The 25437-nt window shown below is 33.3% G+C and overlaps 1 protein-coding gene across 1 annotated transcript; it reads left to right on the top strand.

The window, feature by feature from the left end:
- The first annotated feature begins 23543 nt into the window (after positions 1 to 23543).
- LOC111001283 (zinc finger protein 426) lies at positions 23544 to 25068 on the top strand. The gene is made up of 2 exons (XM_022271136.2): positions 23544 to 24320; positions 24480 to 25068. The coding sequence occupies exons 1-2, from the start codon at positions 23638 to 23640 to the stop codon at positions 24946 to 24948; spliced, it is 1152 nt and encodes a 383-aa protein (XP_022126828.1). The 5' UTR covers positions 23544 to 23637; the 3' UTR covers positions 24949 to 25068.
- Positions 25069 to 25437: the final 369 nt, after the last annotated feature.

Here is a 25437-nt window from a genome sequence, read left to right as displayed (position 1 = left end):
AATTATACATATAGATTTTCTAATTTAATGCGTGCTGTGTACACAAGTACTTTATCAATAAAAAAATAAAACAATCAGTAGCGCTACACAAAAACCTTTTAGATCTAGGCTCTTTTCATGATATTTTGTCAATCTAATAAGGCCTAAGGAATGTTAAATGTGTAATTAGGCAGAGTCTATTGGTGCACATCTAGGGGATCGAACCTACGACCTCTGGGATGAGACTTGCACGCTTTAGCTACTCTGCCAACAGTGCTCTTATAAATAATCAAGACACACTAAATTAAAGTGTTGTATGTAAATTTGTAGTTTTGTATAAATTGGCTAACAAATTCCAACATAATAAGAAGAACGCTACAATATCAATATTTAAACAGATGAAATAATGTTTCAAAATCAGATGCAAATTTTTAGATCCCAACACATAATGGTATAATGATAAATCCGGGAAGACAGACACCACTTTAAAATTATTGTGTTCTGTCAAAACTTATAATCTACAATAAGAAGTGTCTTAATGAAGATTATCTATGACAATATTCGTGTATAATTAAATAATACGCACGTCGCGTCGGCGTTTGTCAGACACAGACGACTTTTTTCAAAACACTTTGGGAAACGTTTTTAAGGCCACTTTTTGTGTATTTTATATTCGAAAAATTTTATACAACTCTTAAATGCCATCAAAGTGGCTAAAAGTAATAAAGATAAATCTAATTCTCATTATTACGGGTTTGAGAGTAATTTGTCAATCTTCATCGCTTATTTTCTTGCTTATTATTTATTATTTTGGAGAGAAGCCAACTGAGAGATTTTATTTGTGAAACCTTTATTTTTTTATATCTTAATATAATGTTTATTTACTGCGATTATTCTTATATATTACACTAGTGAAATTACAAACTAAGTTTATGAATATTAAAGAAGCAATAATTTGTGTTGGTAGTAATTCTTATCGTGGTTAAATATCATTTTAACGTATGGCAATCACCTCTTGGAAGAGAGCAGAAATGGCGACGGCTTGGTGGCTGTACCATGCCATTTGGTAGCATCAGTATTAGTTATATAAAATAGTTCTAAACCGATATTCTTGTACTGTTTCAGTTTATATTGTAAATATTGGTTAAATTGTTTATTTTCGATACAATTTTACAATATTTACATATTATTATTGATTTATACAACTATATTGCGTTATACAACTGAATAATCAGTGCAAATCACTCAAACAAATATTCATTCCCTAGGTCTAAAATCAGCATTTTTTTCCAAATTCCTTGGAAAGCATTGTTGGGTGCCTTTCTCGAACCTAATTTGCTGTTTGCTGATGAATCATCAACAAACATCGTCAGCGATGATTTTATTGTAGCTGCTTTATGAACCAAAAATTTCTAGTAATTTTATTTTATTGTGTGCTTATCTTATCTTTTATGTTTTATTGTATTTATTCATTTCGAATTTCTTTTTTTTGTAAAACGTATGTTTACTCTAATTGTCATACATTTTAGATGGAAGATTTTGTAAAATAATCAGTAGACTTAATACTATATATTTTGTCGTTAATTTAATAAATAAAAAAATAAAATAATACAAAGAAACGACTGAAATATAATAATAAGAAAATAAGATACTTAAGGTATTTTGTTGTTTTTGTGTACATTGTGTTAGTTGATTTTAAACGTATATATTCGATACGATATGACAAGTATGAGTTGATATCATTAAGTTCAGTGGGCCAGTAGTTAAATATAAATGTTTTCAATGGAGGTGACATAGTTAGAAGTTCATAACTGAAAATTTTGAGCGAAGACTTGAGCAATGTGTGGAGAATTGTTGAAAACTTTGGCAAGTTTTATCAAGTTTCACTTGGCTTTGTGAGTATAAATTTGAAAATCAAATAGAAAACGCTTGAAATAATGTACCAAAACGGGTTCGTTAAAATACAAATTATTTTAATTATATTTAAGGAAGGAATTATTTCAATTTCAGGTTCTTATATTATTAAGTCATGTTATGTTAGTTATTTCGACTATGTCTGTGTGTCGTTACCGCGAGAATGTAAGTGCGTGCTCCTATTTCACCTAACTACTGCTGCTAGAGGACAAATCGTTTTTAAAATTTTTATTGTTAATGAACTATTCATTACTTAAGATGTCACGTGGAATGTGGTGTAAAGAATTCTTTACAAAGATTGTGAAAAACAAAAAAAAAAATAACGATAAAAAAGAGTGGCAGAGGGTTTATAGCCAGTTCTTCTGGTTCGTTGTATAAGTGTATTAAATGTATATGTGTGAATAGGTTTCAGTTGTATTTAAAATGTAAAAATAAAAAATAAAACAATAAATCAGATTTGAATAATACTCTGTCTCATTTCTCGCTTCCTGTCAAGGCGGCGGAGACTTCTTCGAGCCATTAATTCTGGTTGTGAGTATGTCTGATAGCTTTGTGATAATCCCACCACATCGAACCTTTGATCCTACCCGTAAGGCTCCTTCTGTTACCTTAGGTCTCTTGAAGCAGACATCTAATTATACTTCTACAAGTGCCTCTCCATTACTGGAAGTTGGCCGTCAGTTTCCTGAAACGCGTCTCGTCCTGCGCTCGCGCAGAACTCTTTCGCATTTGCAATACCCGTCCATTCTCTAACGTTACGAAGCCATGATCTTCCTTCGACCAACGCGCCGTTTACCTTGGATTTTACCCATTATATTTAGTTGAAGGAGGTGGTAGCCGTCATAGCGCAACACGTGTCCCAGGTACGCATTTTTCGCTGTTGAATGTTCTGTATAAGTTACGTACTTATATATTCACTATTTATGTGTACGGCTCCGTAGGGTTATTAGGTTCTTACATATCACCCTCTGATATATTTAGATACCTAGTGCAGCTTGCTCATACATACACTACCTAGTATATGTACTATACAAATCCTCCTGACATTTAGTAAGCAGGCTATATAATAAGGGTATAACAAATATCGGGGAATAATATAATTCCGATGAATGATATTTTCCCTTGGTATAAAGAATTATACTCGTCGTCATAATAAAAATGGATTGCCGTGCATTTGTCTCGCTAAAATTCTTGACTGGCTGGACTTCGCTAATTATCTTAAAATATTTGTGGAAATTTATTCAAAGTTTATTTTATTTTTCAAAGTTTTTTTCTATATTTGATTTTTTCAATAAAGCCTGTTCATCAGCAAATATTTGATGTCTTATGTATTTTAAAAAATTAAACAAAATTTCCATATTTTAAGCCTTCAGAATTTTGTGTTTCATAGCTGTAATCTGAGGTCCAATCTTGGTGGTCTGCTTTTTCCCATTTAGATAGGTTTTGTCAACGTAATGCTTGGAAACATGATGGTCCGTATAACCGTTTGGAAGCGTTAGTCTCAGCTCATTGCAATCAACGCTCAGCATAGTCATCTTTATATTTTATTTAATGTTCAAAACTGCCATATTATTTGATCAAGTATTTTAATTGAATTTGACACAAACATACGAAGTTATTGAGGTCTTCAAGTCATACATAATTCCACAAAAACAAAAATATCGCTGAAAGGAACGTCCCGCCCAACTGTGACGGATAATTTCTGAATAAATTCACTTTGGAAGTAAATAGGTTCTTTCGTTAACGCATTGTAATTGCGTATTTTCCAAATAAGATGAACATTTGGGGTTTTGTGGATGTTAATTAATTCGTAGTTGCAGGAAAATTAACGGCACCCATGTCCTTCCGCAAAGATTATGAAAACAAATAGATGCGTTACATCTACATAGTTTTACATACACCATTACATTATTAAAATATGTTTATTATGGAATATGAGAGAACCTATAACATATTTCACGTCATCAAATTAGAATCGGTAGACATGTCTAATCATCAGAAAAGACAGAGGGTGTAGGTCGAGAGAAAAAGCCGGCGTAAAAAAATCTCGGTACTCTTTAAAAAAGCAAATCATCGTACAAAATGTCTATGTCAAACAACACTTTGCATATCTTCAAAGGAAATAAACTTTTAACTACATATTATAAAGTTTATAAAGTTGTTGGCGATTATTTCAATAACTAATCCTTGGATTCATTTTAGTATATTTTTTAAGGAGTCATTTAATTTGGTTAGAATACTCATATCTCTTAATAGAATTAATTTCTAGGCTCATAGTATAAATATACTAAGTTTGATAACATATATACAATGTATTTAACGTGTAAAAAAACATCAGTGGGACTACAAACTTTTTAGATCTGGGTCTCTGATTCTGTATCTGTTTCATCATCATTTCAATCCAATAGGCAAGTAGGTGATCAGCCTCCTGTGCCTGACACAAGCCATCGAGTTTTTGGAGCAAAAGGTAAAAAAGAAAGGTAAGGCGGTTTCCTTACGATGTTTTCCGTCACAGTTTGAGCGAATATTTAATGAGCGCATAGAAAGGAAGTGTTAGTTATTAGTGCACGGAAGCCGGGTATCAAACTCACGACCTCAGGGATACGAGCTGCACGCGGAAGCCACTAGGTTAACACTGCTTACATATACTACATAAAACTTACTATAATTATATGGAGGGTAATGTACATCTGGAAGAGAAATAGGCCGGGGCTCGTATCTACGACATCGGGATTGAAAGGCACGGTGATTTCACCCTGCTCTATCCAACGCATAGTCTTAACAAAAATATTTTCAAACTAAAAAAGACCGAATATCTATTTTTGTACAACGGACTTTTGTTCATAAAGTCTCATGCCATTTTGTCAGCATATTACAAGTTTATTTTTACAAAAGCACGCCCAAAAGTGCCTGTAATTTTCAGTGTTTTAAAGTAAGAACCGGAACGGGGAAACCTCGCGTAACTTAATTGCATGCTTTTAGCGTTGTAAGTTCAGGTTTTGAAACAATTCACGATCTTAAATATAATAACTCCGTTGCCTGTTAGTATTATTCCAAGCTCCTTGTTTTTCGGACATGGACATTACGGATTGTTTAATGATTTCAATGATTTGGAAAGTGTTGCATGTAGTAACATACAAATGAGACAATGTAATAAGTAGGTTTAGGTTTAAAAACTTTATTTCTCAAAGACAAATGTCATTTAATGTTTAAAGAACTTTATTTCTCATTACAAAAAAAACAGAAATATTTATTTATTTACATGAGAAACTTAAAATTAATTTGTATATAGTATATACGAGCGAGATACACGTCGCCATTAGCCGTAACAATTTTAGTCAGCTATGTTCATTCTAACATGCATCTTTAATGCCTTTTTGAATTTGTCAAACACTCCAATATTGCGAATTTGAGATGGTAATTGGTTAAATAATTGCACACCCTCATACCTAATAGATTTCTTCAAATAATTTGTACGCGGCTTCGGTAAGATAAGCAAACTCGCTCGACGAGTATTGCGTGTCGTTGTGTGTTTGATTTTTTTAAACGACAAGCAGCTATGGATAGAGTTATTTAAAATTTTTTTTATCAAAATACAGGTGCTATATACATACAGTTGTTTAATTGTCATAATTTATATGAGAATAACACTATATTTAAAGCAATTAATTGTTGGTAAACATCACATTAATCGTTCCCAAGTCAATGATTAAACTTAAAAGTAACCAAGTACATGTTGTATTGAACAACTCAACACTTTACCGTTGGAGTTCTTCATCTTTATGGAGTAAGAGAGGGAAGAAATGGAGAGAAATCTATATATTTTTTATTATTAGAAAATCATACTAAAATTTATTTATTATAAATGATGTACACAAAACGTCACTACAGTCAACTAAAAAAGTAAGTATGTATTTTAATCTGTCACATATAAACATAAAAATTACTGGTAAGCACTTTTTGAATTTCTTGTAATATTTATGTTTACTACAATCGTCATATATATAAGAAAAGAAAGCCGAGTAACATACTGTAAAAATAGTATTATGTATTATGAGTTTAGCTTTAATACACAAATAAATAAACATACTGGTGCTCAATGCCTCAACTCAGCGGTCTAGGTTAGAATCTCTGATAAAATAATACTTCACTAGACTGAGGACGGAAGGAACTAACCAAGCTGTGCGTTGTAATATTAACATTTAAAATATACCTACTCATATGGTCTTGTTCCCATTATTAATCTTAAAAAATGATTCCTGCGCAATGTTACAAATAATTAAAATAAATCAGTGGCGCTACAACCTTTTTTAAATCTAGGCATAAGATTTATAATAGACAAGTAGGTGATCAGCCTGACACGAGCTATCGACTTTTTGTATCTAAGGCAAGCGGGTTTCCTCATGATGTTTTCCTTCACCGTTTGAGCGAATGTTAAATGCGTACATGGAGAGAAAGTCCATTGGTGCACAGCCGGGAATCGAACTCACGATCTCACGCATAGGAGCTGCACGCTACCTACTAGGCCATTACTGGTTACATAAAACTTTCAATAATTATATGGAGGGAAATGTACATTTAAATCTGGAAGAACAATATTTTTATCCTTGTTTTCTTTCATATATGGGTCAAAAAGTAGGTCAGGAAATTATACCCTTTACTTCTTGGACGTATTAATGTTTTAGAACTAAAATAGTATTCGTTAAAACGGCAAGTAACTAACTGAGTCTTTATTCAATACTTTTATCTATAAACAGAATATAATGAAATACTCCACTTTGAATAAGCTTAAAAACTTTGTATTCAAAAGTAACTAATAGAAAATCTCCTTTATTAAGACTGTATTATGTATAATCTAATTTATTTTACACTATTAACCAAGTAACAGAAAAAAAAATTCAAGACTTTTAAACGAGGAGTAAGAAAAATTCTGGAATTGCGCTATCAAGCTGGTACTCCAATAATAATCTTTTCTGTATTCCTTTATTCCACTCGATTCCAAGTACGGTCTAAATCAAAACGTAAAAAAAACTACGTGTGTCCTGGCGTTACCACGCAAAAATATCAATAAACATATGTGATAGGTTCACACAAGATTCGTATATTTTTGTCGCGTTAGGCGTTAACACGTACCATGGGGAGCAGGGGCACGTACATTGTTCAAGTTATTGATGCGTTCAGTTGAGGCACCAGGGAGTTTAGAAGCTCTCTTCAACAGAATACGTGTTAGTGTTTTGGGTATAAAGTTATAACAATGTAAAAAATTAAATATATTATAATAAAAGTACCATCACTTATAGGCAGATTTTGGTCAATATCAAAATGTATTCCTCAATCCGTACGTCATTTAATTTATAATTGTTTAGTCAAGCCACATTTCATATATCTAATTGAAATATGGGGTACGGCATGTAAAAACATAATTTCTAACTTACAAACACTACAAAATAAATTAATAAAATCATTATTTAGATACAATTTTTTAACACCGACTTATAAAATCTACCAAGAAACCAAAATTATGACAATTAAACAACTGTATGTATACAGCACCTGTATCTTGATAAAAAAAAATTTTAAATAACTCTATCCATAGTTGCTTGTCGTTTAAAAAAATCAAATACACAACGACACGCAATACTCGTCGAGCGAGTTTGCTTATCTTGCCGAAGCCGCGTACAAACTATTTGAAGAAATGTATTAGGTATGAGGGTGTGCAAATATTTAATCAATTACCATCTCAAATTCGCAATATTGGAGTGTTTGACAAATTCAAAGAGGCATTAAAGATGCATGTTAGAATACTATATATAATATATACATATTAATATTAAGTTTCTCATGTAAATAAAATATTTCTGTTTTGTAATGAGAAATAAAGAAATTGATAACATATATAGAAAAAGAAAAAAAAATTCTTTAAACATTAAACATTACTAGCATCGAGAGTGTCCATAGGTATCACTTGGCATCGGGTGAGGCTACTGCCCGTTTGCCCCCTGTTCTATAAAAAAAAACTCAGTAAAGAGCGATTCGTATCGTCAACAAACAGTCACTGTCGTTGCGGCTTGATGTTGCGAGAGATGTGGTCTATCTGCAGCGTCTACCGAATTTAGAATGGAGAGTGTTTAGAGGACTTGTTTGGACTAATACCTGCAGCAGTGTTTCATCATCGGACGTCAAGGCAAAGTACAAAATACCGTCCGTATCACCTGGACGTTTGTCGTAAATCAACTGAGTAAACAAAACTAGTTTCTTAAGGCATCCGCGCACTTTTCGAACCAATTCCACTTAGGGTCCTGCAAGAAAACAGCGTGCCAGTTCTTAAAAGGCCGTCAACGCACTTGCGAGCCTTGTGGTAGTTTGTATCTCCATGGGCGGTATCACTTTAGATCAGATGAGCCTCCGGTCCGTTTGCCTTTGTCCCTTTGGGGTACATAAATAGTTTGCGATCTTTTACAAAAGTTGTGGAGCTCTTACGGAGGAGTCTGGTTACGACCTCCGACACGAGAATTTTACACAAGTTTAATAATAATTACTAAAACAGCCTTTTATTTCAGATATTTTACATTTAAATCCATCTATATTTTTATCATCTGTGTGAACTTAATTCGCAAAAGACCAAATTCCAAAATTTCTGGTTGAGCTGTACCATCTGCTGTTTCCTTCATCTTTATATTTAATAATTGTATTGAAAGCTTTAAATAGTAATACCATCTACTATTTCAAAAGTATATTAATCTAAGTTAACTTGCAAAGTAACTTACTGTCGTTTGTTTATCTTTCCCCTTAAATTGCCTCTCCGAGGCATTGATAGCTCAGTATTAATGTTGGGTTCTGCTCGATTTATCTTTGGCATTGTTTTTTGAATAATAAATGTGTCCTCGTGAGTATTGACAGCAAGTACTGATAATCTGAATGAAGTTAAATCTGACGTATTTTGTTGATTTCTGCAAACACGCTACAGTTAATTAGCAACGTACATCGGACACAAAGATTCTTCTTCAAAGGCAACTGACCTGCCTTTTGTGCCACGGCATAGTTTTACCTACACCATTGAACTAAAATTCAATGTGTACATGTTGCAGTAAAGAAGTTAAATCAGAAAGTTGATTGAATATCTGGAGAAGCTGCAAAATACACTTGAAAATTTATTTTTTAAATTGTTCGATTTTTAAATACTGAAAAATAATAATGCAGGTTATAACTTGTTTTCCTAAACTAGACGATAGTCCATCCTTATTATTTTACAGTTAAATTTTAAGACGAAAACTAAATTAAAGTGTATTTCACCACAGTGTCGAAATGAAACTTAAGAAAACTTAATTAAGTATGAATAAAGATATTCTTCACTTGACATAATAAAATTGAATATTAATGAACGGAATCTTAAGAATTCTATTCGTGGCACAAACTTCAGTTGAATTTCAGTAAGAAAACCTAACTTTGACATCTTCATACTACGTAAAATAAACTATACATTCGGGTTTTCGATTTCAAAATGATGTTTCTTGGATTGTTCCTTTTTTGAATTTTATATAAAAATACAGGGGCGTTACAAACTATTAGGTAGGGCCTCAGAATTCAGTATTTGTGTCATGATTTCACTTTCACAATCTAACAGGCAAGTAGGTGATCAGCCTCTTGCGCCGACACACGCCGTCGATTAAGGAATCTAGGATAAGCCGGGTGCATCCATTTGTGCACGGGAATTTAACCCATGACGTTTAAGACTAGCAAGCTGATGCCACTGGACCTATAGACTATATAACTGTTCAAAACGAAAGAGAAGAAGAACTGGTTCTAACTATCCGTCACTCTTTTTAATGGCCAAGCTTTTTCTTTTTTACAACGTTTGTAAGGAGTAATAAATAATAATAAAATAAATTAAAAACAAAGAGATTCTGAGAACAGAGAGAACAGAGAGAATCAGATTCTCAAAGATCCTCTATCAGCATGGTGATCACGCACTGACATTCTCGTGGGAAGAATACGCAAATACACGAATTCATGTAAGACCAGTCACCAGCATACCTTCTGCCGTTGCTATTAAAAAAAACTTTTTATTTAACATATATAACAATACATTAAAGTGTGGTGACGGTATTCAGGGCGGATCGCACGCATTGCCGTACTTTAATAACGAAAGTTCTATCGTAGCCAAGTGCATTCTGGCATTTCATTAATTGATAATCTAGTGAAAAATATGGGGTTTTAAAAATACACACAATTTAGCGTATTTAACCGTGTTGTCATTTATTACTATTACAAACTAAAAATATATCTAATAACTAGCCTTAAAATTTAATTATTAAAAAATATTATTAAAAGGAGTCCCTTTAGGCAAGGTTCCGATGATACTAGCAGCGTTCCCCCTTTGAATTGCTAGACTAATTCTTTGTGCGAGGTCGCTGCCAGCTCTTCGTTCTCCTGTGATGTCGACTAACCTTTTTGATAATTCCCTAAAAAGCTTTAATGCGCTAGGACCCCACGGACCAAGGGTCTCGACACCGAATGGGACAAAATCATATTCAGAGCCTAGACCCCTGTATTTGCAGACTTTAGCTTTTTCAGCCGCATCACAAGCCGCACCAGCTCTCTTGTTAGTTCCATGAAGATTGGAAGGGGCCAGTGTGTCTGAACAGGTGGCATCCCATACCAAAACCCGACCCATCTTCCATGGAATCAAACTCATACCGTCCGGTCTCTTGCCATCGTCTCTAGCAATTCCAGTCGGCTCAAGTAGATTAGGCACGTTGACGGTGGCAAGGGACCGATGTATGATATCGTTGAGTGCGGCATGTCTCGAGAAGCGGCCAGCACTTTTTTGACATGATAGTCCGTGATGTCCTAGTTTGTCGACATCACTGCCACAGGGACAAGTATGAGGAGCGCAGACCGGTACCCCAAGCCGCAGACAGGTTGCGATTCGGAGCGTGTCAGGTTCAAGAAATGTTCCTGTATTTGACGAAGGGTAAGCCTAATATAACCGAGTTTATATTTCATACATTTAGAAAATATAACAAAACGTTTTATCAACGGACTACGCGTGTTTTCCTATTTCAGTTATTTAGGCAATTTAATATTGAAATAGAGCATTGTTGGCCTAGTGCCTACAGCGTACGACTCTTATACCCTATGACGTCGTTTGACTTCCAGCTGTGCACCTGTGTGTGTGATTGAACACCTTTTACTCTATCTGCGCATTTAAAATTCGCTGGAACGGTGAAGGAGAAAAAGACATCGTAAGAATACCGGGTTGCCAGACCCAAAAAGTTGACGGCATGTCTCATTAAATCAGTCAAATCATCATGACACAGATATGGAAATCTGAAGCCGCGAATTAAAAAGGGTGTAGAGCCACAGATTTATTTATTTAATAACTAAATACTGATTTTGGTCTAATATACAATTTACAAATCTGAGGTCATAGTTTAAACCCCATTTGAGGCGGTAACCCGATTGCCTTATTCCCTACAAAGGACATCAAATATTGATTTAAAATGAATATTAATATACCGATTGAAAGGTTGTATAACTACAATATATATTTATAAGTCATAAAACGTGTCCACGTAAAATTATACACGTAAATTTGACAAAAAATCACAATATTTACATATATTACTCATACACATCAATTATATTACGATAAAACGAGGTACCCCAAATAAAACACATATAAAATTCAAATCATTTATTTCAATTAGACCACCCAAAATGGAACATTTGAACGTTAAATCAAATAAAAAGATGATTCTAGTTACCACTTCCAAAGGGTAGGAAAAGAATGTACAAGAAACTCCACACATACTCTTTAAAATATAATTTACAATATTTGTATACATTAGTTAAAATTTTACATTTAATTATATTAATATACAATTACAAACTAAAAATATATCTAATAACTAACCTTAAAATTTAATTATTAAAAAATTAGTTAAAATTATATGTGAAGACAATGTACTCCCAGAGTAAAACTACTACACAGGTCTATTATTGTATTGTTTGTATACATGTTCCTCACATATTTATAGAGGTTTTTATGTTGATATTTAGTTATAGTTACACCTCAATAAGAGATATACAAAGTTACAGTAAATTTGTTATAAAATATTTCAATATTTTCATAATTAAGTTGTAAGAGCGAAATAGTCTATTTATTGGAGCATTAAAAGTAGCAGATAAGCCAGCCGTAGGTACGTATTGAAGACTTTTAATTAATTAAAATATACCTAAAATTTATATTAATTAGTCTAGTATAATATGCTTGTTTGTAGGCTTCACAACATACAACATAGAATGCTGCAAGGCTACTTTGTTAAACGAATGTCATTAACTGGTACTTTAATACAGCGTATACTCCAATAATTATGATGAGGGCAAGTTTCATTAGTGCCATGTCCTGAGAAAGTGCGAGTGATGTCTTTGTTCTATATAGGTAAATCGCTATTTTACAGTAATCGTGCAGTTCAAACATTTTCAATGTCAATACAATATCAATTTGTAAGCAAATATTAGTCGTAATGTTTGTAGGTATTTCCTGTATAATTACAACCCTCAACACACATCATTAAGTGCAAGTAATATCTGATAACTGGATTTCTTGGAAGAAGACATTCTAGATACTTAGTGGAATTTTCTATTAAACGAAACGCGAATTCAGTAAGAAAAATATTAATATTTAAAGAACTTTATTTCTCCCTACAAAAATGTATTTTATTTACATGAGAAACTTAATAAGACATACGAGCGAGATACACGTTGCCATTAGCCGTTCCAAATTGAAACTACTATGTTCACTCTGACATGCCTTTTTGAATTTGTTCTGTAATGTTGTAATGTTGTTGAACGCACTAATATTTCGAACTTTAGACGGTTATTGATTCAGTCATTGCACATCCGCATACCTAATAGACTTCTTCAATCATACACGAAGTTAGTAGCGCGCAATGTTTGCTTAGGTGTTAATGATTGGTTATCCAACCTATCACTACCAAACACCTATCTGTCTATGTGAGCGTTTAACACTTCCTCTTACAGTGAAGGAATCTTGAAGAAATCGCCATGTCTCAGACTCAGATTTAGATTCAAGACGGCGTGTGACACCATTTCTTTTGCTCACCGCCACCCATCACAACAACATGTTTGATTACGTTGCTGACTTTTTCACTCCTCTCTTGAAAATCCTTGAGTCATACAGTATTTGGAAATACCGGGAATGGTAGCTGGTTCTAAAAAGTGGTGGTGCGCGGCAAGAAGTATCTTATCGTGGGCGTCAAGGTGAAACGAAAACCTACCTATAATTATAATTCATCTACTTATCAATTAGTACAAACATATGATCACGAAACAGATACAGAAATTTGATGCCCAAACCCAGGAAGCGAAAGGTTTTTGTAAATTAAATACTAATATACTTAGAATTGTAAGTTTAGTGATTAAACAAGACTAATCAAGCTAATACCTTAAAATAATAATGTCCACAGAAATGTACTATGAGCCTCAATAGCCAAAACCAATTTGTATGATCTAAACAAATTAATTGATTAGTTATTGAATGATTTGATCACGTTTATATCATTTGTTGTTTATTTCTTAGGTTTGCTTGTTTTGTTTGTGTTCTTTGGATGTGATAGCGAGCAAATACCAGCGCTGGTACTCTGTAACATCCAATAATGTTAGTAATTACTTCAATATACTGAATCTTTCAAGTTCATAAACATCTTGTGTCAATTATTAAATAAATCTTTGATATATGAATTTCAAATTAAATTCATCCGTTAATTGATTTGGTAAAGAAAATAACATTTAACTATAACGTAGAACTAGCCTCTGTTTTTGTTAAATTTTCACAAAGTTCTGGCTGTGTAGGTTTGAAGCAATTACTGAATAATAGTTTTATTATTTCGGGGCTGCTAGATCCAAAATAGATTCAATTTGCGTAATTTTCTGCTTAATAACTATATAACTAGTATACGGGACACTTTAAATGCTTTAGCTTTCTACACCTAACACACGTTGTTAATTTGAGAGGCTAAATCTAGGCAGTTTGCTCTTCACGTTTCTTTTCTTCATAAAAAAAAAATACACATAAAGACTCTGAAACGAGCTTAGGGTTTTGTGTAGTTCTTTAAATCAGTTGCCAACAGTCGTTGTTCAGATTTTATTTGAACATTGACCACTGCAGACAGGGCTTACGTGGCTCTTGTAAATTTTAATAGCTGAAAGTGCGCGGCACGCCAACAGCTCACAATAGTCATATTATCTATGTGTAAATAGGTGTAACTAGTATTTAATTTTTTCTAAATAAAAATAAATCAGATTTGAATATTGTTCTGTCATATTGGGGATCAGTCAGGTCATTGGGTTCTTAGGTCTTACCTTCGTATATTTTCAGTGTAGCAGTTTGCTTAATACATATACCACAATATGTACTACTAGCTGACCTGGCAAACGTCGTCTTGCCAAACTACTACCTTTAACTCAGCGCCATCTGTTAGAATTGTATCAAATAATAAACAAATGTTAATGTTATCGTAATTTTAGTAAGGATGCCTATTTTTTTGAAAATGAAATATAGCCTATGTCACTCAGGAATGATGTAGCTTTCCAACAGTGAAAGAATTTTTCAAATCTGCCATGTAGTTTCGGAGCCTATTCAATTCATACAAACAAACAAACAAAAAATCAAACCTTTCCTCTTTATAATATTATAGTATAGATATACATATACTCCTAATATTTAAATACACATTTACAGTTTATTACAGTCATTAGTTGGCAAGCCGTTCTGTGGTCTTAGCCAGTCAATTGTTACCCTTGATGACTGTCACTTTAAATAAAATATGAAAATATACAAACGACCAGTATTGTATAACCTTGTAAGTCTCAAACAGGCGTTGGAAAAGCAATTATAAACAATTTATTCTCATCTGTGTTAACCGTTGTATTACATAAATTACACTTTATTTGTAGTCTGTTAAAACGCCCTTACACTAAGTACTTCTTTGTGAATGTTGAATAGGTTCCTAAAGATTCTTAGGGTGTGTTATCAATGCATTTGTTTATTTGATTTGAAATTCTTCTTTGAAGTCTCCATTACCGAAGGACTTGAAAAACCCTAACCGATGCGTCGACTTGCTGCCTCGACGCCAACCTATAATCAGATTAATAATATTAATATAAATCATAATTTAATCAGACCAACGGGTAGACTATCAACCCCGAATTCTCCTGCCATCAGTCCTCTCTACCATTACCTGATTTGATATACACAATAGTGTAGGTTTAGGTATTAATTATGTAAAGTTATTGCGTCTGAATATTAATTTAAAGCAATTCCGATACTGTGATTGTCCGATTTCAATCTTCACCACAGATAAAGGAGGTGAACCGTAAAATATAGTGCCCGTCGTTTAGTAGGCGCGTCACGTAGCTGTCCTTTGAAGACATTTAGGGACGACGACGGGAATCGAATGGCAAACAGCTGCAGATAAAACGATTGACGATTTATTGGGAAATTCTTCAATATTATTTTCATTATATAAAAATGATATATTTCACACGGATGTGTGTTGACAGGGTGAAATCCCTTACTGGGGCTGTAGAAATAGAGAGATTTGGTTCAAATTACTAGTATCCACTAAAGATAGTTTGACAGTTAGTTTATACTTACACGAAGTCTTTACTCTGTATCTAATCCAGTGTTTTTGTTAAGTTTATAAATAGAAAATAAATGTTATTTGACGGCTTTACGGAAATTTTCTCGTCATCTATATACAGATCTAGTGCAATTGCAACTTAATGACTAGTCAAATGGAAGCCCAGATCGTGTCGTCGCTGTCAATGGTTTTGTAGACTAATAATAACTAATAAACAATTTTCTCCGCTACTACTTTACCACGCAAATTTGAAAATGTCATTAGCATAAGACAACATTTTCATAGGTTATGTTGATTGCTTTAATATTTAGCCCATATTATTCTTAACGCCGGCAACGCACTCGCGCATTGAGTGTGTCCATGGGCGGTATTTTTTAATAAAACCCTACAATTACATTTGTAGCATTTTACATTAATCACTGAAGTTGCAGCTTTTGTAAAAGCATCATGCTGAAAATTCAATACTTGAACACACATTATTTATATTAATAAGGAAGAAAAAGGTACATTTACAAAGAGTTTTACAATAAGAGGGTATTATCCCAATGTCAAGTAACGCAACGGCTTAGGTAAACAAAGTTATTGCTTTTAATCGTATAGGGGAAGACAAATGTTATAATAGCTAATACCTACCTGTATTCGGATTATAGTTTCTCACAAATAATAATTCTCGACAGCGGTTGTTCGCTTGTTGAAATAAATGAAAGTTTTTTCAGCTTACAACATACTTTCGATATTTAAAAAAAATTGATAAGAGGCAAACGGTAGAAGGCTCGTCTGATGTCCAGTGGTACTGCCGCCCATTACAAGAGACTTCTGCCCGTTTGCCTCTTAATCCGTAAAATAAAGAGGTACTTATATATCACAACAATAAAGCCTTTAAAATTAATGCAACACGCCATAATCTTAACCACAAGGACAATAGGTTTTAGCAACGTTTTCTTTTCTGGCAATTTCTTGCCAGATTATATAAAAACTTTTTCGCAACATTAGTCTAAAGAAATGATACAGCATATTGTCTTTTGAAATAAAACAATATCTATATTATCTCGGAATTACAGCATTTTGAGGAAGAAACTGTTGTGACTTGTGAGTTATGAGATGTTTATACCGTTGTAGGCACAATAAAGTGGCACGATGCGGCGTAGGGGGATTTATATAGAGCGGCTACGCAAGAAGTATTGAAGAAAATCACGAATAACCAAAGTAATAATAAAAACAGTGTTCGCCTTGTGGCTTAGCCGTGCGACTCTCATCTCTTAGGTCGTGGGTTCGATAGACTTTCTTTTTATCATTTAACATTCGCTTGAACGGTGTAGGAAAATATTGTGAGGAAATCGGCTTGCCTTAGACTTAAAAAGCAGTCGGCGATGATAGGAGGCTGATTATTTAATAGACAAATGATCATAAAACAGGACAATCTGAAGCCTAGACCTAAAAAGGTTGTAGCGCCCTTGACTTTTTTTTGATAATAAAATGAAGGTCATATATACATTACACACACACATACCTTGGTCTTCGCCGTCGCACCTATCCAATAGGTACAAAGAAACCCAGTTCTTGGATAACATTTGAGTTGTTCACCGTACAGCTTGCTAGCCAGTGAACTTTGAAATGTGTGTTTAAATTTATATGTATTAAATGTCAGAACATTATGTATAGTAAATGTAGAGTGTGTATGATCAAGTTGCACTAGATAACTAGATACGAGATGGTGAGATCTGAGAACCTGACAACCCCACGAAGCCCTAGCAGGCGTACCATAAAGCATAAATAGTAAATAAATATATAAGTTAATAGGGGATGTCTGCACCGAGGTACCTAACTGACGGATAGGATGAAAGATTCAGGTGATGGGATTATCAAATGTAGCCGATTGAAGGAGTCTTCGCCACTTCGAGAGAAAATGAATAAGACAGCAGTATTCAAACTTGATACTAATTATACCTATATATGTGTGAACATACATGATATTATTCAAGTGAGCTGTAGGTGTGTTGCGCAGTAGAGCTATTAACATCTAGAATAATCACTTGAGCCAAGTCAGCATTTGGTCAAGTTCAAATGAAATCTGCACACAAGTTTACACGCTCACACATTTCTGATAGCTCTATACAAATACTATCAACATGGAGTTGCTACAGCAAAAGTTGCCGTGCGAGAGGAAATATCACAGCCGCAATAGGTGTTATTGGCTTATACGATAGGGTGCGGAAGGTGATGTCAGTAATAATATAAATCTCTTATATCAAATGCTATAGCACCTTTTCGTAGGTGAGGTCGAGTCAAATATGTAAAACGAATTATTAATTTCCCTACACTATATATTGATGTGGTTTAGAAAGCGTTGTAGGTGATTCTCGGTTCTGAATTACAGAATTAAATAGATACAGAACATTAACACTGTCATCCTTTATTAATTATTATTACCAATGGAGGGAGGGTGGAGGGTATACTTATCACCCCCAACCAATTTCAAGTACCAGATTTTTTTTTTTACCTGGGGAAACCCGCTTACGGGCCCCCACGCCTGGGCAAATATGAATGGCGCGGGGAGTGTGGGGGTCAAGGTCGTAAAATGCGATGACCCCATACCCACTAAACCCACCAGGGCCCAATCCATAGTGCATCTAGAGCCAGGGTCGAGACCAGTAGCTCATCAGCAGCAGTAAATGAAAATGAAAAGAAATTAAAATGAAATTAATCAATGAAAGCAAAACAAAATAGCAAATTAAATAGTATAACAAAATAAGCAGTATATAAAAATTAAAAGTTAAACACTAAACAAGACCTGTCTGGTCAGCTAAGTGTCTAATTTATAAACATATTTTATAGCTTTAATGAGTTCCAAAAAAGGGTCTTTCCTATATTTTTTATTGTTTCGCCGCCATAAGTATTCATAAATATGATCAGAAAAACTATCACTGTTAGAACAATTAAAATTTTCTTTTTTAAAAAATCTTTTCACCGCCCTCCATTGAGACTCAATGCTTTGAGTATGTGTGCCATCATCAGCAACAAAAGGTTTATCAGGATCCAAGTAATTTACCTTTTTATGTAGATATCCATGTTCTGACAAACAATCATATGCTTGCCAGAAGTCGGTGTGAATGGTAGTGCCAACTTCTACATGTTTTTGTATTAAAGGAATGATTACATCAGCAGATTGGGTATTGTCCGGGCACACTTCCAATCTCAGATCTTCTGAATTATCAGCTATCATACCAAGGACCCAATGGCCCTCAATATGTCGCCCTACAACATTTAACTAACCTTACCAAGATGCAGTTTACATGTAGATTAATAATAATGTTAAAATATATATATAATGAAGAGCTGACAACTCTGATACAGTTATTATAGCTATAAAAGACTTACCTTGGTTGTATTTTCTTTTCCCAAATTTTGATTCATTAAGCTGGACTATCTTCCCTGGACCACCAATCTTCCCTATAGCTTCATTCATTTCTATTTGATAAATAACTATTGTTTCCCTGCAATAATTGTACCAGTCGCAGATAGTGGTTCGACTTATACATTTCTTCCTGATTTCTTTGATAGGATCTTCCTCGATGGCGGTGTCATAGCTCCAATTCTTCGAAAATGCATATAACAAATAGAATACATGTACTAAGTCAATTTTAATGTTATCAAAAAATGTTCCTCTATTTCTGGGAACTTTTGCTTTAGATTTGCAATTTCCTTTGGAACAAAACCATGAACCAAATGATTTATTTGTCGATTTAGCAATTTTCAAGGGTATACGATGTGTTTTACATAGTTTTTGAGAATGCATTAATCCATTTCCTTCAGCGAATGCCACAAACTGCTCATTACTTCCTAAATTTTTATTAAGTTTTGTTAAATTCCACATCGCGATCACTTCATCAGTACAAAGGTGACGATCGACAACAGGCCCATCGGCCTCAAAAGCATCCATAAGATGAGCCGGTCGTTTTCCAAACTCAATTGAACTCGTAGACGCCTCAGGTTCGGTATTACACCCACGACCCCCATTACCAGACGCCATCACTAAATGGTTGAAATCTAAAAATGATAACGAGAAATCACAATGCAATAAAAGTCCTGAAAAAAATAACGGTTATTTAACGGCTAATCGGCACTGTAACTTTAACAAACGTCGGTTACTGGCAAAATACAAATTCGAAATGGCCGATTTCGTAATTCGTATAAAAAATGAATAGGGATGTAAAAAATATCGCTATTTAAAAGTCGAATTAGAGCGCGATTTAAATATTCGATGAAAATCTTCCACTTTTCATTATTATTTAAATTAAATATTAATATACTAACTTAAGCTAATTGAACTAGATAATAATTAGTTTTTTGAACAGTTATTTAAATTAAATATTAATATACTAACTTAACCTAACTAAACTAGATAATAGTTCGGTTTTTGAACGGCTCCGGCACGAAGGAAGAGCAGCCCCCAACCAAAGGACAGGCATTTATGCCTAGTAGGAATAAAAAAACAATTCTTTATTAGCATCGATTTTTCGTACTAAAAACAATCGATAAATTTTATGCAAAATGTCACATCTCTAGTAACCAATAGAAAAGTATTAAAATAATATGTTGTATTAAAATGTATGTTGCACAAAACATCAAAAAGTGTTTTTAAATATTTAATTATAGTAGATTACAACTCAGATACCATAAATTACTCCAAATGTCACGGAAGTGTTCCAATCAAGGTCCCCGAGACTCCTAGATACTCAGAATAAGCAAATTCAAGGTAAATAGAAAAGTTTACAATGGCGGATCGTTTACAAATTTCTAATATTGCACAAAACATCGAAAATAAATTTAAATATTTAATTTATTTTAAACTACAACTCAAGCAGCATAAATTACTCCAAATCTCACGGAGGTTTTCGAATCAAGGTCCCCGAGACTCCTACATACTCAGTATAATCAAATTCAAGGTATTAGTATTGAATATAAGATCCAGCCCGTACGATTAACGATCACTTTACTAGTTTAGCAAAACTTCAAGAGCATACCGGCGTGGCGCGGCCGGCGGCGTGTAACTTAAAAGTCCTATAATCTTTAAAAAAAAATTTATGACACAGATGCAGATATATGAGGGAAATTCCTATAAAACCATCGACAATCTTTAAAATTTTGGTGATGTGTGTAACATTTTTGCCGCAGCTGTCAAAGAGAACAAAACATTAGATTAATTAGGTAAAAGTTTGGTTTATCATACAATTGTAAATTGTAAAAAAATGTAGTGGAATAAATAAATAAATATATTTAAAAACTGGCAAATTTTCTTTTAAATTCATTTTCGTTTAAATAAGTTAACAAATATTCATTGAAATGAGACATCCGAAATGGCTTATAGGGAAAAAACTTGCGGAATTTCTCTGCTTCAATTATTTGCCGCTCAAATATCCCGAGAGGGATCGTATTGAATAGAAACTTTATTGGATGTTCATTTATAATTTTATTGCTACAGACTGTTGAGTACTGTTTGAACTCTTTGCTAAGTAACCTCTCCAATGGTCCGTAAGTCTATATAAATAAAAATCTTATGTTGGTCTGTTTACGCTTCAAAAACCCAAAAAGTTCTGCGCCGATCAATCTTAAATTTTAGCATGATATTATCCGCAACAAGGATTGTTTCTATCTATTGTTATATATATTTATATATTCTTACATCAGTCACATATCCGCCACCACCAAAAAAAACAGTTTTTGATGTGAAACATCTATAGCCGCACGTAAAACCGATTTCTGGCATGGCGACGCATGCCGTGGCGACGCATCGCCACGCTATATGATATACAGTCTAAATGCAGTAGTAAATGTCACATTAAAAATATTTAATGAAAATAATGTTTATTCAACAAATAGTCATCGTTATGAGGAAAAAAATTGTAATATTTAATTTTATCATGATGACATATTTAGTTCCTATCACAATCTATTCTTTTCTGCATATTACTTTTACAAAATATTGTCGATGTTTCACATCTGCCAGGCGTGCCGTGACAGCTCTAATTTTTTAACGATCAGCTCTGTACAAGTGACCGCGCTATCTGCCGTAAGCCAGGAAAACACTCACTGACAACCGCAAAATGGCCCAGTCACATGAGAAACAATATTCATTCCCAAATACCAATTACATACATTGTTTATTTACAAAAAATTTAGTATGTTGCGTGTTCCCGAGTCAGCAAACCAGATAAACTTTATATCAACGCAGACCTTGGAAAAAAAGTATCCTGAAGCATTGCAAAATGAAACTTATATGATTTGCATTCTTTGTTTTGTTTTCATTTCTGAACCATACTCTCACAATGTGCCACAGCGAACCTTGGCTGCTTACCTACAGAAAGTTTTAAATATTTATATAGGACACTGTAGACGTGGAAGGTTCGTCTGAGGATCGTCAATTTTCGGATTGAACTAACGTAATGGTAAACGAATGGTGATTATTAAATATTAGTTACCGGTGACTACAGTCATTGACGTCGAGCGGACCCCTATCATGAGCTCCTATTGCAAGTAGTGATTGCAATCCGGCGTCATTTTCAGTCCGGCCGGATCCGACCGGATTGATTAAATCAAGATGATTTTCGCTTTTTAGTACAAAATAAGTGAGTTAATCAAGTGTCACTGCACTTATATGTAGGTAGTTAACAAAAATTAAATCACAAATATATAAAATCGACTTTATTTCTTAACCAATGTTAAGACAAATAGACAACAAGAAAACAATTAAAATTTAGTAGTGTAGGTAACTAGTAATAATTTTACGACGTAACGAGTAGATCAATTTATAAGTAACAATATTAATTATCAAGTAACTATAATATCTAATAGATACAATTAACCTTACGTAATTAACTGAAATGAGATCAAAATCATTTTTAAAGTATTTGAGAATGCTAAGTAAGAAACAAGTCTTATAGGTATTTATAATTATGACAGATACCATCATGATATTTTGATGAATCTGTCGAACGGATCCAGAATATTGGTAACGGATCCGGTAACCATTAAATGATGCCGATCCGCCGGATTACCCGATCCGTTTTTCCGGATTGCAATCCCTAATTGCAAGCCTGACAACCTACTGAACGGTATCGCTTATTCATGCCGTCACGTCCAATAAACCACCGATTTTTGGTGTCCACATCACCTGACCGGTAATCAGATTTGGTTCATTCAATTTCTATGAAAATTCGTCATGACCTCGCGACGGAACCTAAATTTGATTGTTTTAAGTTTAGCTTAATTATGACCGAATAAGCGATTTGAAAAAATTACTTTTACCTAAACTTTTTTGTATCGAAGTATCCAAATAATAAAATATAAAATTGAGAAATGAAAATTGAAAAGTGGGAATCGACTTGGTATTAAGGAGCACTTAAATTGAGTCGGCTCTGAAACCACCGATCACGCGGGAAGATCCTTTCACGACTTTGCTTTAGCCTACGACGTGACACAAATGGACAGTACGGCCGGTCACCACAAAAGAGATCGACCAAGAATTGATAAAATAAAAAGTACTTAATACAATTTAATACCAATATGAACACATAGGATATCGATATTCTACAAAACGTTCATTAAAATTCTTATACTTAAATGCTCGAATTATTGTATTGTAGGAAAAATAAAGTTTGATAAATTCAAAACTATCCTGAACTCATTTTGAAATAGGTATCATATCATTTTATCTACAGAAACATGAGTCAAAAGTGAAGAACAAGCAAAAATATTATTGAATTATATTGAGTTTAAATAAAATCCATACACAATATAATATATTTAATAAAAATGAAAGTCTTTTAAATAAAAACATAAATAGTATATTATAACTTTATAATTATGTAACGAATGTTAATTGTATAAATATGCAATCAAAGTCAGTTTACGAGGATCGGAACGTTTTGTAATTTATCTTTGCCTAGCAAGCTACCAATTGTCATTGTCATCCTGTAACGTAAATAGAAAACATTCACATTGTTCTTTCGAAGAATTTTATGATTAATGTGTGTTATAAGTTATAGTTGTTTTAATGAATACAAATTGAATAAGTCCAATGGATTCAAACTTAAACAGTGTTTGCCGGTTGTGCTTAAAACCTAACTCATCTGCAAACATGATATGTTTGTTTGATAACAACAAAGTTAATTATTATGGGCGAGCGGTATTGCACTTCGCTTCAATAAAACTAGACAAACCAGATGATCCTTTACCCAGCTCGATGTGTAAAATGTGCCTCATATTGTTAAAACAGTGTATTTACTTCAAGTTTATGTGTGAAGCTAGTGGTAAAAAGCTTGACGAGGTCAAGAATAAATTGGCTCAAATAAAATTGAAGTATGACTTAAAACTAGCAAATGATGGCAAAGAAAAATTATTAAAACCTAAAATTGATGAAAATACATTTATGTCTGACCAGGACGTCAATGAAAATAGCCATGATGGTGATATAAATGACCTAAACTTTTCCTTGTGTAAAACTAGTAAACCCCAGTCAAAAAATGTAGATGTAATATTAGATATTTTAGAAAATTCTATTCCCTTAGAATCAGATGATAGGTTTGATTTAAGTAATTATGAGGAACCAGCAAAACCGCTGAATGAATCTCCCCAATCTACACATAAAAGGAAGAACATTAGTAATATAGATAAAGAAAGAACATGTCCCATTTGTCATAAAATATTAGCAAATCCATCAAGTTTTTGGAAACATATGCGCACACATAATAGAAAACACAGGTTTGTTTATATTTTTTGTCATATTTAGACACTATTATGTAGTAGTACTATTATATTAGATATTTCAAATAAATTAATTGTATTACAAAAGATATTTGTATATAAAATTTCCTGTTAGCTTGTTATTTTAGGTTAATAGTATGATCTTTTTTGCTGTAGGTTAATCTGCGAACATTGTGGAATGAGTTTTGGAACATTTTCTGGCTTAAATAGTCACATGGTAGTAATTCATGGTACTGGAAAGTACATACAATGTCAAGAATGTCCTTTTAAAGCCTCAAGGCGATTTGAAATGAAAGAACATAAACGGATTCACACAGGAGAACGGCCATTTGCCTGTGAAAAATGTGGCTTAACTTTTCGGCGTAAGGAGATATATAGAAAACATTTATTTATACATTCAGAAAAAACAGTTCAATGCAAAGAGTGTCCAAAAATGTTTTATACCCCAGATCATATGGTGGGACATTACAATACTGTTCACAAAAGGTACATGTATATGTGTTATGAGTGTGGTGTGCTATATGCTAAAAATGGTACAGTAAGACGGCATTTGCTGGAAAAACATGGAATACAACGAAAAGACCAGAAGAAACTTCCTAGGGTAAAGGCAGGAGATGCAATGTAGAGTTTTTATCATTGTTTTTAATTATAATACTTACAAGGATTGTTATTTGAGTATTTTTTGTTTGTTTAAAAAAAAAATTGTTCAGTCTACCACATATAAAACAAGAATTTCTTATATTAAGTGATTGACAGAGATGTATAAATAATAAAAAAAACGAATAAATAAAAATATTTCAGTACTATTTATGAATTTTATTTCTTTCACTGTAAGTACTATTTCACTTGATGAAAGTTGAGATATAAAATTATTTAGGAATTTTACGTCTAAATTGTTGTATAGCTGATAAAATATTACATATAAAGTATGTTATGGGAATTTAATAGATTATGAAATAATAATATAACTAACTAGCTGCACTGGCAAACGTCGTTTTGCCATGTATATCATTTATGGTTATTGTGCCTCACTCGACATAGATAGGTATAGTGTGTCGCGGACTTTTTTGTAGATATTTATAAGATCTAAAATGACTTAGAACATTTTATGGTT

The sequence above is a fragment of the Pieris rapae genome, chromosome 18 (assembly GCF_905147795.1).
Source record: "Pieris rapae chromosome 18, ilPieRapa1.1, whole genome shotgun sequence".
NCBI lineage: Eukaryota > Metazoa > Arthropoda > Insecta > Lepidoptera > Pieridae > Pieris > Pieris rapae.
The sequence above is the reverse complement of the archived record's forward strand: the minus strand, read 5'-3'. Positions and strand labels throughout refer to the sequence as shown.